Below are 16,022 nucleotides of genomic sequence, written 5' to 3'. Positions count from 1 at the left end.
TATATTAGCTGTTTGAACTTTTTTTATGTTGTTTAAGGCAAGCGCGAGCTCTTGGGGCGTGGAGCACGAGAATTAAAGGGCCACACACCCTGAATCGGCTCATTTCTAATTATGCCCCAAAATAGGCAGTTAAAAAAATGAATTAAAAAAAAAATCTATGGGGTATTTTGAGCTGAAACTTCACAGACACATTCAGGGGACACCTTAGACTTATATTACATCTTTTAAAAAAAAGTTCTAGGGCACCTTTAAGTGTTAAATGTTCAAATATTTCAGTTATAAATTAAACAAATTAATGATGTTCATTTATTCACTTAGGCTACTATTGGAAACTGCAGTGAATTGTATGTATAGGTGTGTTTTTAGAGTTTTGCAAACATGTTGGTGGAGGCATTTTTTTACAATGAGCCTATGTTACAAGTTTATACTTAGATGTGATGCTTGCCTTAGAATAAAAACACCAAAGATTCTACACTCTTTAATATAGTTTACATCAAATTAGGCCATGTTAGATACTCAAAATAACATTATGAACTAATGGATTTGGTTCTTCAGCAAAGACCAAAACTGAATTAAAGCTGAAATGCCACAAACTCTCAGGGACAAGTGCCAAGGTACAATTATGTGAGGAATTTTTGACCATCGCACAGACGAAAGGTCTTAAGCATGGGAGGATCTCTTAAAGAGAAACATATGGAGGCTAGATTAGATTAGGACGTTCCTGAGCATTCTGCAGTGTTGACTACAAACACACAGCTTAACAACATGTTGTAACACACTTGTAGAAAAACGCAATGGTTTGAGCGGAAAATGCGATTTAACAGTTGGTATTAAAACAATCCTAGAATACACTCTTGTTTTGTCCTGAATAACAATGGTGCAATCTCCCACTCAATGAGTATTTGACCAGATTTCAGTGCTTAGCACCAAATAAAGATTATTTGATTTGCTCTTGGATCATATGATGAACTAGTTTGCATAACAGTAACATGCTCTTATGGCTTGCAGTTATTCGCTCACCCTCATGTCATTCTATCAACCTATATGCTCAGATTTTTTTCTAGAACACAAAAAGAGAATTTTTTTTTTTATATACGGCATGTTATATGAATATATTGTTTTAAAAATTTTATTTGAATTGAATTCAATCCATGAAGAACAAAAAAAAAAAAAAAAACAGCATACAAATTTGACACATTACAGGGGTGAGTAAATAATGACATTTTAATTTTTGGGTGACTTATACTACTAACCAGAGGGTACAACTTTCAGCTCACCAATTCAGTTACTAATTTGTTACTAACTACTCTTGGGTTCACAAAAGTTCTGCCAGGATTTGTCCGTGGATTTAATCCAAGCTGTTGGCATTTGTCAATTAAATCCTGTTAGTACAATCAAGATCCAAATAACAACAGATGCAACACTTCATACAACTTAAGCCTGAAATTGTCCAAGAGCTCCACTTGTTGCAGATGTAGGCAAGAAGCAAAGTATAAAAAAGCATAAAAACACACAGTGTTCAAAAGTATCCTTTCCCTTATCTTTACGAGAGCTTTGCCATAACTCTTAAAAATCTGACAAGGAGATAAGGGGAGCTAATTCTTGAGCTAGACAGTTTAATGAAGCAGGCAAAATCTCACTTACTAAAAATGTATGGTTTCAGTTAATAGTTATACAATATATACAAAATTCATTTTCTCAAGAGTAGTGCAGCAAAATTTGCAAACAGAGTTTTTTTTTTTGCATATTTTATACTTGCCATTGCTGTGTTGTCTAAATCATAATCCCAATACCATTAAAAGTTTGGAGTCAGTAAGATTTTTAATTAATACTTTTATTATGCAAGGACACATTAAATTGGTCAAAAGTGACTGTAAAGACATTTATAATGTTATAAAGAGATTTATATTTCAAATAAATGCAGTTTTTTTAAGTTTCTATTCATCAAAGAATCCTAATTTTTTTAAAAAGTAGCATGGTTTCCACAAAAATATGAAGCAGTGCAACAGTTTTCAACTTTGATAATGATCAGAAATGTTTCTTGAGTAGCAAATCCTCATATCAGAATGATTTCTGAAGGATCATGTGGAGTAAAAATTCAGCTTTGATCACAGGAATAAATTACATTTTACAATATATTCATATATTGTAAAATGAAAAGAAAACATAGAAAACAGTTTATTTTGAATTATAATAATATTACTGTTTTTACTGTATTTTTATTATCAAATAAATGCAGCCTTGGTGAGCAGAACTGACTTCTTTCAAAAACATTAAAAAATCTTACCAACCACAAACTTTTGAACGGTGTATTTCCTTGAAGATTTAGCTAAGCAAAAAGGTGTCAAGCCAAGACAATTTAATATAATTCAATGAAATCCTGTAATTAATAAGTTAAAATACCAATAAAGTCTATAGCACTTTTGCTTACACTTTATTTCGATGGTCCACTTTAGACATTCTACTACCTATAAGTAACTTTGCAACTATATGTCAAATAACTCTCAGAGTATTAGTAGAATATTAGGTTAGGGTTAGGTGTTCGGTGTTCGGGTTAGTATAGAATAAGCTGACATGTACTTGTAAAGCTACTTAAAGTCAGTATGTCTGTTGGGGAGCATTAAAATAAAGTGTTAGCAGATATTAAGCCTATTTAAGATATTAAGCAGATATTAAGCCCAGTCTAATAGTACTTTACAATACTCTAATGAGAATTAGCTGACATATATGTGCAACGTTACTTATAGTTAACAGAATGTCTAAAAGACAGGGCCATAACCACCACAGACATTGAGGGGGACAAGTCCCTCCCAACAGATAGAAATTGCAAAATTGTCCCCCCCATATATTTGAAATTCTTGTACTGCTCTGCTGCACTCCATTACGCAGTGCTCTGTATGTTGTTAGGATGACAAAAAGGTTTAAAAATTAATTTTTAGTCTGGTCTGCCTCATCGGTCTAACGGCGCTCGTCAACGTCAAAATGATTGAGATGACCAATCAAATCCAAGTAGGCGGGGTTTACTATTCACAGAAGCACAGTGTAAACTCCAGCGTGAACTGTCAGTTTAACGTTGAAAGAGAGTGTGGTAAGATGTAAATAGCGAAACATTTAATACATGTCAACTTTTTATAATAGAAATGTTAAACGACCGACAGTAACATCCATTGATGCAAACTACTCGACTTCTTTCTCAAACATGGTCGTTTTTTAATTGAAAATGCATTTACTTGATTCATGTTGCTAACTGAGTGTGACGAGACAAGAAAGGTTTTATGTTTTTGACATATTAGGCATACAAATAAAACTACATTTGTGCAAATTAATGCAAATATTATACAAATTTATACAACCTATTTCCCAACTAGAATTAGACCCAGAATTTCCTTCACTTTTATAAAATATTTGTCCCCCCCAATCTTCAAGACATGGTTGCGGCCTTGCTAAAGGAGACTATCAAAATAAAGTGTTACCACTTTAGTGGCGACTGTGGCAAGATATGAAAAACATATAATCAGATAATGAGTAAAATAATCTTTAGGCTACACCGGGGGTCCATTTCTCTTCTGGCTATGCATTCTAAACAATGCCAATAATTAAGTAGCTATGTCACAATATTGATTAAACAAAATGATTAATAATGAGTAAGTGTCTTAAAGTATCTTGAAGGTTTAAGTACAGTTGCAAGGTGTTCATTGCAGCACACTATGTAAGATTGACTGAGGTGTTGAAGATCATTTCCTTCCTTTCTGCACAACCATGATGTGAGCGACTGCGCTGACTTAACTACTTTCCTGACTGCATGTCTCACATGTCACACCGCAGAGCAAAGACCATATCTGCTTTCCCTGCTGCATTGTGACCAAAGGGATGATTACAATAAACAGCAAATTGCTTCATGGTGACTTCACATTCTGATCTGCTGATCTAACAATAAGCGATTAAAGGGATGGAAATGTACCAACTGGCAAATGTGCCTGAAAATACTGTCTTATCTTATCTGCTTGATGTACAGAAGCTTAGAACAGTCCAGACTGGACCAGAGGTCATGTTCCTTTTTGTTAAAACATGGAGCACTTCTTGTATAAGTAACTCTTCTATAAGTGGACTAATGATTGGAGAATTCCTGCATATGTCACCAGAGAGTTTTCACCGGAAGATCCAGTTATGACTCTGCGATTAAACATTACAAGGTCAAAAAAACAAAAAACAAAAAAACATATGCATGGACTGTTCACAATAAGTCCAATAACATGCATTTAGAAAATAGATTCCATTGAATTTCCATTATGCTGGCTTTAAGACACCCATTTCAGTAATATATGTCAGATAGACAAGAAACAATGTTCACAACTGCTTTAACAACAGAATGCATAAAGGGGGTCAAATTTACCTGTATTCATTTCCTATGGAATTTCGACTCAACACCGTATTTTTGGATACATTTTTGTCTATAATAAGACAGTTTTAGGGTCTTGATAATCTTCTTATAGCCTACGCCATCTTTATGTAGAGCAACAATTATTTTTTCAGATCCTCAGAGGGTTCTTTGCCATGAGGTGCCATGTTGAACTTCCAGTGACCAGTATGAGAGAGTGAGAGCGATAACTCCAAATTTAATACACCTGCTCCACATTCACACCTGAGACCTTGTAACACTAACAAGTCACATGACACCGGGGAGAGAAAATGGCTAATTGGGCCCAATTTAGACATTTTCACTTAGGGGTGTACTCACTTTTGTGGCTAGCTGTTTAGACATTAATGGCTGTGTGTTGAGTTATTTTGAAGGGACAGCAAATTTACACTGTTATACAAGCTGTACACTCACTACTTTACATTGTAGCAATGTGTAACTTCTTCAGTGTTGTCACATGAAAAGATATAATAAAATATTTACAAAAATGTGAGGGGTGTACTCACTTCTGCGAGATACTGTATGTCCGACTTAAGAGTATTCATAAAACAGTAGGCAAAAAAGTATCTGGATGACCTAATTCTGCTATGATTCTCAAGTTCACATCCAATGGACACTTTACTATCGCATGAAGCCATGGGAGAGGAGTCGTGAATGACAGGGAAATGACACAGCTCACTCTGTAGCTCACATGACAATGCTAACATGGTGGCGGATATAGTACATTCGGACTGCATTCATACTACACATATTAATGCTTGATAGTCATACTATACACATGCATGCTTTTGTAAAAGTCTTTAGGTTCTTCATCAAAATGTAAAACCTACTCAGACACTGCTGTAGATAAGTAGAGAAAGGCAACAGGAAAGGACACCTGAAGGCCCAAACAAAGGAAGAGGTGCAAACTCTACCCAGAAGTTATGCTTAGAAAGGTGCACATCTTATGTGAAATATTGTCTCTGTCTGCAAAGATCATTTTTAACTGGTCTGTAAGAAATGTGAGGAGTGAAGGTTCAGACTAGAATATACTCTACAGTAGATCCAAATAGGGCTGTCAAACGATTAATCGCGATTAATCGCATACAAAATAAAAGTTTGAGTTTGCCTAATATATGTGTGAGTACTGTGTGTAATTATTATGTATAAAAACACATTCATGTATATATTTGAGAAATACTTACAAGTATATGTATTTATTTCTATTTTTATATAATTTTTATTATATATAAATAAAAATATTTTGTACATAAATAACAAATTTCTCTTAAATATATACATAAATTTGTGTGTATTTATATATACATAATAATTATACACAGTACTCACACATATATTAGGCAAACTCAAACTTTTATTTTGTATGCGATTAATCGCGATTAATCGTTTGACAGCCCTAGATCCAAATGAGTTTGTTAAGAGAAAGTACAGCATTTTAAAAAGAATTTCATCTTTTGTAATGCACATGCTAACATGTTTGATATGTTAAAACATTTGTGTATCATCAATTATTTTAAATATTTAATTATTAGGACACCTTATTTCTTTTTTCTTTTTTTTTTAAATAATTAATTCCACTACTTAATTCCCCTTTATACATTCATGTAGGTTGTTTGGTTCATGCATTTTAATAGCCTCACTTAATGAGTGTTGCAGTGATTTACCACAGGTTAGAGAAGTTACAGTTATTTTACGAAGCAATATCATAAAAGGCACCAATTTTCAATATATTATTTAATTCATTAATAGTAATAAATATAATATGAAAAACAAACAATTATTCTGCTAAAGTTCAACTGTTTTCTGTGTGTTTACCTACATTTTACCCACCAGGTATAACCAATCAGAATGAACTATAACTATCATGAATTCCACTTCACATGGGCGTTTGCAGTGCAACGCTAAGACTAAAATTATAATTTTCATAACAATAAGCGAGTCATCTGAGTTTGCCCTGCTAAAAAGGCAAGTCAAAACAGAACGAATATAAACTACTTCCTAAAATGTACTGGTATTCAACAGTTCCTGCAGCATTTCTGTAAGGCAGTGTCTGGTACCATAACGTACAATGCCAGTATAGATCATAATGTTCCAGCACACACGTACACCTATAGCCGACTACTATACCATAACACAAGTAAGGTGTAACAGGGAATTACACTGATGTTATGTCTTGATATATCACGTTGAAAACGTGTAAAAAAGAAAAAAAGAAGCCTAAATCCTTTAATGATTATGAAAAATTGCTGCATTACCATCTTATGAAACCAGTTACTATTATTCAAAGGATAAATCCATTTACAGGAAAAAGTGGTTTCAATACTTATTCAGGGTGATTAATAAAGCAGTTTACTGAGACGTATCGTTAAGTTCATTGATGTGAACTGATGTACTACTGACATGAATCATTTCATTTGTATGAGTAGCTGTCTTACCGACTGATGCTGATGCTGATTTTCGAGGCTCAGCTGATCAATGCGGTAAATGATCCACCTGCGCTAGAGATCCGATGAGACGATCCGCCAACAGCATGAACACAGAGCGACACACATCCAGCACTATCACGCACTCAGATCTACACTGTCATCAGTCGTCTTTCTTTGTGTCTTTTCTGCTTGTAAATGACAGCAGCGTTGGAGAAGGAACCCTTGAATGAGACGGAACACTCCCACTGTGCGTTCGGTGGACAAAAACACAAAGAAACAGCGCCGCCTATGCGTCAATACGGAATAATACAACACATCTTCCCACATTAGCCAGCCCACGTTCTGTTGAGATTTGTTTCCACATCCTCAATGGTGTTGGAGTAAAATTAATAACGGTAAATTCGAATTTAACCCATTCTTTCCTAAAAATTCATCTGACCTCATATTAAAATCCAGTAAAAATGTGTTATTGAAGCTTCAGCCGGGTTTAGTCAAGTATGTAGGCTACCTTTCTGTTATGTAACTTTTAAGTAGCAGTTTGACCCCAGCAATAATTAAATGAATAAATGAAGCAATAAATCATTCCCGCTCAGTTCATTACCACTTAATATTCAAAATAAATGTTTGAGAGAATGCTTAGAATTAGCAAAATGCAGTTTTAAATAGTAGATGTAGTCATTTCACACGGCGGCAATTTCAGTCATACAACTCTTTGAATCAAATTAATTTGTTTTTTTAAATTTTATGAACAGCTTAACAAACATACTTTATCACTAGAAAAAAGTTAACATGAAACGTATTATGCAGTCATTTAAGTCAAATCTCCTTATATAGAAACTTTTTGGCATAAAGGGTTCTTTAAAATTTAGTAAAGAACCCAGGGTATTTTAGAGTGACTACAACATAATCAGTTATTAATATTTAGTTGGTTCTCTCTTGTTTTCGCATGTTCTTAAATTCTTTGTATGACAGCCTGGACAAAAATGATGTTGGTACAATCTGGCATGTTTCATTGCATTATCACTAATAAAACAATTGACTCCAAGCACAACTACACAATATGCTTACAAAATCTTTAACACATTTTTTAATAAAGGCTGAATATGTCGAATTTCCTAGACTGGAAATCACTTTTGGCTACTACTGTATATGGATACAGAAAGATTTTAACTGACAATTTCTTGTTGCATTATTTGAAGAAAAAAATATTTACATAAGTAAAAGCAAAAACAAAAGTATGATAATAATAATTTAATAATATGTGATCAAAACTTCAAGTAATTTTGCAGCACTTATTCTTGTATTCTTAAAGATATACTTCAACCAACAGCAAACAAGATTAAACATCAAAATGTTTTAACCTTTTTTTTTTTTTTTTTTTTTTACATTTAGTTTCATCATATAAAGGTAATATCATGTAAGAAATAAGTCAGTATCTAACAGGTTTCGGTCTGAATCACAAATTTCCACGCTCTCCTCCTCTGAAGCGTCCTGAATCGGGACAGGAACAGTACTCTCCTCTTTGATTTCCTTCTTGATTTCATCTTGGTTGTCCAGACTGAAACTGATGATCTACAAAATGTAGATAGTATTTTAGTAGACATGAATAAATAAAGTGTTACAGCTCTAAATCTCCCACACATTTTGACCAATGCATTTCCATCACTTTTACAAGTCATTTCAAATTGCTAGATAAGGATTTTTAAAAATCACAAAGAGCAATTTCTGACCACTGAATTATTTTTGTGCTGATAAATGCTCACTGACTATATTAATTTCCATATCTCCAGGCCTGGACATTTGGAAGTTTTCCATGACTGCAGGAACTCTGTCAACAGTTAATCATTTCGTCAGACATGCTATAGCTCTGTCACCTGTCCATGGCTTCCCAAAGATGTTGCTTCTGTTACGTGGCTGTAGAGATTGTGGCGGGCTATGAAACTACTGAGCCAATCTCGACCTACAGGAATCACAAATTCAAGTTAGCAACACAAGAACAGTGGCTTGATTTACTGCAGCGAGTTGTCACAACAAACCCTACCTGCTAACCTCTGCTCTCCCCAGTTGTTAGGCACAGGAATGTTGTTCTTTTGCGCAAATTCAAATGCAACTTCTCTGCATTTCTTTGGAGTAAGGCTGTGGAGGCGATCAGCCAGCATCCTGATGTTTTCTGCGAGCTCCTCCTCCAACTCCTCGGACAAGATCCTCTTGGCTTCTGCTGTTCCTCTGTACCCTACTGTTTTCTCTCTTTTTTCTTCAGCCTTTTTCATGTACCTCTGCAGGGTGGACCTGCCAATCTTCCTTTCCTTTGCCACTGTTCTGATAGATTTCCCACGCTTGACTTCAACGAACGCTTTCTCCAGCTCCTCGTAGGTTACTGAGCCCCAGTCAGTTTTTCGAATATAGTTTCGTGGCATGATAGCTTTCCTATGATGTTTGACAACAACATAAGCTGAATAAATATGCTTTGACATGGGAAAAAACTTTTTTAAGTAATACAAACTTACTTTTCCTTTGTGTTTTCTCATTTACAGACAGCTGGATATGATGTGCACCTTCAGAATGTTTGGTCACATGACAAAACAACGCACAGTTGCCTAGATAAAAGGTTGTCTCAGCTTACACGCTGGCTCATCTTACCCCACCAAACCCCTATCTTCTACTTTCTGTTCTACCACCAATGAACAGAGTGATGTGACCTGACAGTCTCTGCTCCAGGATCTGTACTCTGAAAGAAGAAGAAATAATTTTGTCGTAGCCATCTGAAGGTATAACACTTCATATTGACACAGAAACTGTACATAATAAGCTCAAATTAGGTTATTCAAGTGAGAAATAGAATGTCATATTATTTGATATAGAAATATGGTCCCCACACCCACATATTGTCAGAGAAGAAATTCGTGCTTTGAGATAATATTCTTGCATTCATTTCACATGGATTTTTACTAGATGATTTCTTCTGCTATAAGTTTGATGTTCTCTTGACAGTATTATGTAGACAATCACATAATTAACATTTTTTGCTTGATAGGATAGGAAAGTTTTGTTATGCCAGGCACTATATCTTCTCAACCAGGAGACAGGGGCCCACTAGGGAGCCTCGCAAACTTCAAGGAGGCTCCAGTAAGGCCCTGTCCGAAATGGCACCCTAAACCCTCACGTTCTTCCGTCCGCAATTTCACGACGTAATGCCGCTTTGACTGCCTGGTAAAGTCCTCTGCGTAGCTCACAGTCTTGCGGACTCAGCTGAAGTGCGCATCGAGGGCGCACACGAGCACCCTTCTTTAAGCTTAAATGACGAATGGGCCACCCTGCGGTCTTGTGGACTTAACGGACACGCGCACGCAGCGGCCATTGTAAGTCCACGAGACCAAAAGTGCACATGAATTGTGCCATTTGGGACAGGTCCAAAGTCTTAAAATTATTTAAATTCAGTTTTATTAATATAATCTTAATAAAAAAATGCTAAACACACAAAAAATAAAGTTGTACAACATGAAAGTCACATCATATTTTTGAGTATTTATTTGTAGATATCAGATTAGAGGCCCTTCGAGTAAGGGAGACCTTGGAATCAAAAAGGTTGAGAATCTTTTCTCTAGCACAAATAAAGAAACATTTGGTCCTGAATGAATTTATTATGATGTAACTGCAATCAATAATTAAAACGATAGGGCACTTGCTATGTTGTGAATATAGTCACATCTCAATGGGCTAATTACATACAGCATATTACAGCAAATTTACTTAAAAAGTTGACATGGTTTGTACATTTATTGTTTAATAAACTTTAAATCTAAGTATGTTAATGCTATAAATCTTTCACATCTTAAGCTTAACATTTAGAGAACACTGTTTTCTCAAATGGTGTTTTTGAAGGCTTTTTTTATTCAAAAGCATTCAGCTTGATTTAACAGCAACTTCACATCTACATTTACTGTCATTACACACAAATGCTTTCTTTGTATACTATCACTTCTGTATTGCGCTACCACAAAAACTATCACTACCACTTTGTTTAGCCTGTACTGTGTAAAAACACCTTAAAATTACCACGGTAAATTAATATGTTAATCACTCAGTACCATGGTATTTGACACCACCACTGTACCATAGTACTGCCACTGCGTGTAAATGAAATGATTATGCACTGTCAATATGTCCACAGTAAGTAATGCAATTTTTACATGCAAAGATATTCTTACAAATCGCTAATGGCTATTTGAAGCTGCTTCAAGTATCACTAACTGAGATTTGAGAAGTATAAACACACACAGGTGCCACAAAAACCAAAACACACACTTACAAAACACATAGCTCTGCTCTTCCGCCGGAATTTGTCGCCTGATGGGGAGGGAGTTGTTGCCGGAAGTCGTCAGGGCAATGGGCGGGGCTTGTTGTGCCACGTTGATGGACAGCAGTGGGGACGTGGAATCCAGTCCATCTGCTGCCGGGGCAAATCTCACACAGCACACAAACCCACGGGTTTATACAATTATTCTGCTAATTCGCTTAACGCTTGTGTTTGTGCGTGGATGAATCTGTGTGTGTGACCGCTGGAAGCACGACAACTGAAGGTAAACACTTAAAACTAGGAAAATCCTTCAGTAGACTGCTGCATTAGCCTCTCTGCTACATTATTTTCTGTATTAAAAGGACATTACAAATATAGATTGCACGTTTCATTCACCAAGGCGAAAATCTAGTCTCTTCTTGTTCTTAACAGTGTTTTATTATGAAATCCTAGTGAATCATAATCATATTTAATTGTTCAATAACTTGTATTGTGATAGGTACCTAATGTCTTAAATTATTAAATTTAGCAGCATGATGCTGTTAGATTTGTCATTTCAACGTCCCAGCTGCTCTTGTATTATTGCTTTTACGATATTAATTGTCATAATAATTATTCATGAATAATTGCATTATTTTCTGGAGATTCTCCCAAATTAACTGCAAGTGTATCAAGTAGTGTTAATCCCATTGAGTGATACAATCTGCTAAACAGAACAAACCCTATTACCTTTCCTTACCTAGAAAATGTGGACATTAACTGTAAATGGTCTCATTTGTTAAAGTAATCATAGCATATAACATATGTATTTGTTTTTTTTAATATTAGGATGAAGCTTAAAGAAATCAACCGAACAGCTATCCAGGCCTGGAGTCCAGCGCAGCAACACCCTATCTATCTGGCTGCAGGTAACTGTGTTCATTCCTCAAGACCTTTGCATTATACACAGTACAGCTGACATGGGAAATTTCACTGGCTCTAGCTAAGCAGTGAAAGAGAAACACAATGGCTGTGTCCGAATACTGGAAAATGCTGCCTTCTGAGGACACATTTCAAGGCAGGAACGCATCAAGGCACGTCCGAATCCAATGTTAGCTTCACTTCCTGTCTCATGAGATACCTTCCTCAGACAGATTTTTGAAGGAAGCATAGATGTATCCTTAGCTGCCTTTGATATCCCACAATCCTGTGCTTTCCATTCTGTGACAGTTGAGCTAGAAAAATAAATATGGCATCCGAAAGTTGCGTTTGCTGCTCAGTTTGTGTATAAATGTACGATTTTGACCAACATATTTAAATTTTGAGAAATTACTACTGTAGTAATTAATTATTTGTTTAGTTCTCACCAAAGCTCACGTTATTTTGCTGTAGATCATTAAACTTTTACGCTGCCTCAGAAGTCTGTCTGAAATCAGTTTTGTAAGGTGCCTTCATGCACAAACGCTGTTGTACAAGTCATTCTCTTATAAGGCAGCGAGGCAGCAAGACAGCTACCTAAGTTTTCGGATGCAGCCAATATTTTTTTTACAGTTTCACAAAATGTTTAAATGGATAGTTCACCCAAAAAATGAAAAGATTGTCATTATTTCCTCACCCTCCTGTCGTTCCAAACACGTAAGACTTTCTAGATATAAGACATCTTTGGAGACATCCTCTGAACACATTTTTGATGAAATCTGAGAGCTTTCTCTCCCTCCATTGACAGCATACGCAACTACCACTTTCAAGCCCCAGACAGGTAGTAAAGACATCATTAAAGTAATCCACGTGACTCCAGTGGTTTAACCTCAGTTTTATGAAAAAACGTGAGTACTTTGTTTGCGCAAAAAAAAAAAAAAAAAAATTTACACTTTTACAAAATATTAAAGTTCACCCCAAAATGAAAATGTTGTCACCACTTACTCACCCACAAGTTGTTCCAATCTTGTATGAGTTTCTTCTGTTGAACACAAAAGAAGATATTTTAAAGAATGTTGGTAACTAACCAGACAGTTGACGAAAGTCATTGAATTCCATAGTCGGGGAAAAAAAATAGTCAATGACTACCGTCAACTGTCTGGTTAGTTACCAACATTCTTTAAATTATCTTCTTTTGTGTTCAACAGAAGAAAGAAACACACACAGGTTTGGAATAATTTGAGGGTGAGTAAGTGATGACAGAATTTAAAATTTTGGGTGAACTATATATTTAATCTCAAACTCGCGTTCACATAACAACGTCCACTCTCGCGTCATGGTGCTTTCGTGAACGTGCATTTGGAGATTAATATTTTGTAAATAAAGTAGGAAATTATTTTATTTATTTATTTTTGCACAAAGTACTCATGTCTCTTCATATATTTGACGTTAAACCACTGGAGTCATATGGATGACTTTAATGATGTTGTAGTTGTGTAGGCTGTTAATGGAGGGACAGAAAGTTCTCATATTTTATTACTAAAAACATCTTCATTTGTGTTCAGAAGATGAATGAGAGTTTGGAACGACATGAGGGTGAGTAATTAATGACGATTTTCAGTTTTGGGTGAACTAGCCCTTTAATAGATCCGTTTATTATGAACAATCAGATATGATCATAAAATATGATTAATAAAGAATTATCTGTGATTTTGAGTAATGGTTTCATTGTTATTATTAGATTTTTTTTTTTAAATTGTGTTTTTCGTGATATCGCTCCTGTGCAGAGTTAAACTTGCTCAAGTCATAGAGACATCTGTGATGTTTTTTTGTTTTGTTTTTTCTTTCCCTGATCAGTTCTTTACAGTGAGTCAAACTGGTTTACAAATCAGTCTGAATGATTCATTAGTGAATTGATTTGGAATTTGATTAGTAATCAAAAAGAACTGGAAAAGTTATTGGCCAAAATGTCTGGGAAGTGGGCACCCTGAATATTTGGTTTAATTTGTGTCATTGATGAATATTTGTTCAGGAACCTCGGCCCAGCAGCTCGATGCCACCTTCAGCACCAGTGCATCGCTGGAGATCTTTGAACTGGACCTGGCTGATCCCAGTTTAGCCATGAAGTCATGTGGGTCTTTCTCCTCTCCACACAGGTACTAAGTTTTGCTCACATTGCATGCTGATGATTTATTTAAAACGGTGCTTTGTTTTTCAGTAACAGTATTGTGTTTGGCTTTACATCCTGACAGACAATGCTTTTACTGATTAAAAGTATAATCCTTAAAATAGTCCTCCAAAAATAGGCAAATAATGACTTTTTTTGTATGACTTTGCAAGACTTGGAATACATTTTTTATGGTGCCTTTTGTTAAGTGCCTATGCCCATTAACTTTCCTTTAGAGCTGTGTGATTCTTGATAAATTGAGAATCATGATTTTTGTTGTTGTTGTTTAAAACAGATCACGATTCTCCCACGATTCTGAACAAACAAACCAAACAAAATAACATGTAATTTACTAGAGGTTCTGACAAATATTAATTGCTGCAGTCTATTTAAAATGTTTAATGAATCTGAATGAATTATGTAAAAAAAAAAAAAAAAAAAAAAAAAAAAAAATTGGTTTGAATTAATGACTCACTAGTAAAGACTTATGTAAAGAGTTATGAATCCCAGTAGTAACCCTTCTGTTCTGTCTCTAGATACCACAAACTAGTCTGGGGTCCACAGGGCATTGAAGACCAGGGTTTTCCATCAGGCGTTCTCATTGCTGGAGGGGAGAATGGCAACATCATCCTCTATGACGCCTCCAAAATCATTGCTGGAGATAGTGAAGTGATAATTTCCGAGAGCGAGAAACATACAGGGCCAGTAAGAGCCCTCGATGTCAACTCGTTTCAGGTAATCACCCTAACCAAGTTCTTATACTTTACACTAGAATAATTATTTGTCCATGACAGTAAGTGGTGTTTTGAGCAGTGTGCATGACTGTTTTTTTTTTTTCTTTAGCCAAACCTTGTGGCCTCTGGGGGAAATGAGTCAGAAATCTACATTTGGGATTTGAACAACTTTAGCTCCCCAATGACGCCAGGACCCAAAACACAGGTACAAATCTTATGTGCACTCAGGAGAATGATAAACATTGTGCAAATGCATTTTCCTTACATTTAACTGTGTTTTTAAGAATGCCATCTGTAATGTTTTCATGGGAAAGGTTCACTATCACTATAGCTTGTACGTAGTTAAAGCAGTAGTTCTCACCCAAGAGCCTCAACAAACTTCTGAGGGGTCCACAAGATGACTTAAAATTATTTAAAATAAGATAAAACAATTAAAAATAAATATTATTTTAGTTCACACATTCAAGCAAATCGCAAACAACTGGAAAAGTCACATAGATTCATTGGTTAAAAAGTGAGGGAATTCAAACCTCTGAAATTCTGGAACTTCTTTTAATTACAATTACTTAAGTTATTTATTTTAATCAATGAACACTAGAACTGCAAATTAATTGTTAAAAGGTTGCAATATCAATTCAAACATTTATTTTTATTAAACTTTTGACAAGTATGATCACAGCAAATATTCAGATCTGCATTTGCACTGCTGCTGATCCAGAGTGAGCAGTTGTCATGTATATGCAACAGCTTTACAAAAACGCTTTTCAACTACACAGGATCGTTATTTCTGTCTTACATTAATTCAAATTATTACAGAAGTACTGGGATAAAAGTTTATATTTCGAATAAAAACACTGTTGTCTATGGAAGTGATCAAAATAGAGTAAATCACTTTTTGAATGGAACTTGGCGCTTCAAATAAAGATTGTATAATTACATCGTTACACCAGTAGTATTTGTCATTGAATCATTCATTCAAGAGATTCATTCAAAAACACTGATTTATCCAGTAACGAAACAAGAAAAGTCTTTATGAGCGAGTCATTGAATCATTCATTCAAATTAATTCAAATTAATTGAGTAT

General features: G+C 35.2%; 3 protein-coding genes across 9 annotated transcripts in view; 1 reads left to right on the top strand and 2 right to left on the bottom strand.

Annotated features, from left to right (window-relative positions):
• The window catches only part of cdc42se2 (CDC42 small effector 2), a 41,343-nt gene extending 33,569 nt beyond the window's left edge, over window positions 1-7,774 (bottom strand). Inside the window, exon 1 of the mRNA XM_048171119.1 lies at window positions 6,853-7,774. The gene's annotated coding sequence lies outside the window, so the exon portion shown is untranslated. The remainder of the gene's footprint in view (window positions 1-6,852) is intronic.
• Window positions 7,775-7,905: 131 nt separating this feature from the next.
• On the bottom strand, window positions 7,906-11,277 carry zgc:113274 (uncharacterized protein LOC552925 homolog). The gene is made up of 5 exons (XM_048171110.1): window positions 11,153-11,277; window positions 9,351-9,571; window positions 8,885-9,270; window positions 8,718-8,803; window positions 7,906-8,415 (listed from the first exon to the last, which is right to left on the bottom strand). Exons 3-5 carry the CDS (start codon window positions 9,258-9,260, stop codon window positions 8,257-8,259), a joined length of 621 nt encoding a protein of 206 aa, XP_048027067.1. The 5' UTR covers window positions 9,261-9,270; window positions 9,351-9,571; window positions 11,153-11,277; the 3' UTR covers window positions 7,906-8,256.
• A 7-nt stretch (window positions 11,278-11,284) lies between these two features.
• Window positions 11,285-16,022, top strand: part of sec31a (SEC31 homolog A, COPII coat complex component) — a 32,264-nt gene continuing 27,526 nt past the window's right edge. For all 7 annotated transcript variants that reach the window (XM_048171099.1, XM_048171086.1, XM_048171092.1 and 4 more), the window contains exons 1-5: window positions 11,285-11,423; window positions 11,969-12,048; window positions 14,070-14,193; window positions 14,741-14,939; window positions 15,048-15,143. In XM_048171099.1, the coding sequence (XP_048027056.1) occupies window positions 11,970-12,048; window positions 14,070-14,193; window positions 14,741-14,939; window positions 15,048-15,143 (498 nt within the window). In that variant the 5' untranslated portion in view covers window positions 11,285-11,423; window position 11,969. The remainder of the gene's footprint in view (window positions 11,424-11,968; window positions 12,049-14,069; window positions 14,194-14,740; window positions 14,940-15,047; window positions 15,144-16,022) is intronic.

This window comes from Megalobrama amblycephala, linkage group LG2, assembly GCF_018812025.1.
Source record: "Megalobrama amblycephala isolate DHTTF-2021 linkage group LG2, ASM1881202v1, whole genome shotgun sequence".
Lineage (NCBI taxonomy): Eukaryota > Metazoa > Chordata > Actinopteri > Cypriniformes > Xenocyprididae > Megalobrama > Megalobrama amblycephala.
The sequence above is the reverse complement of the archived record's forward strand: the minus strand, read 5'-3'. Positions and strand labels throughout refer to the sequence as shown.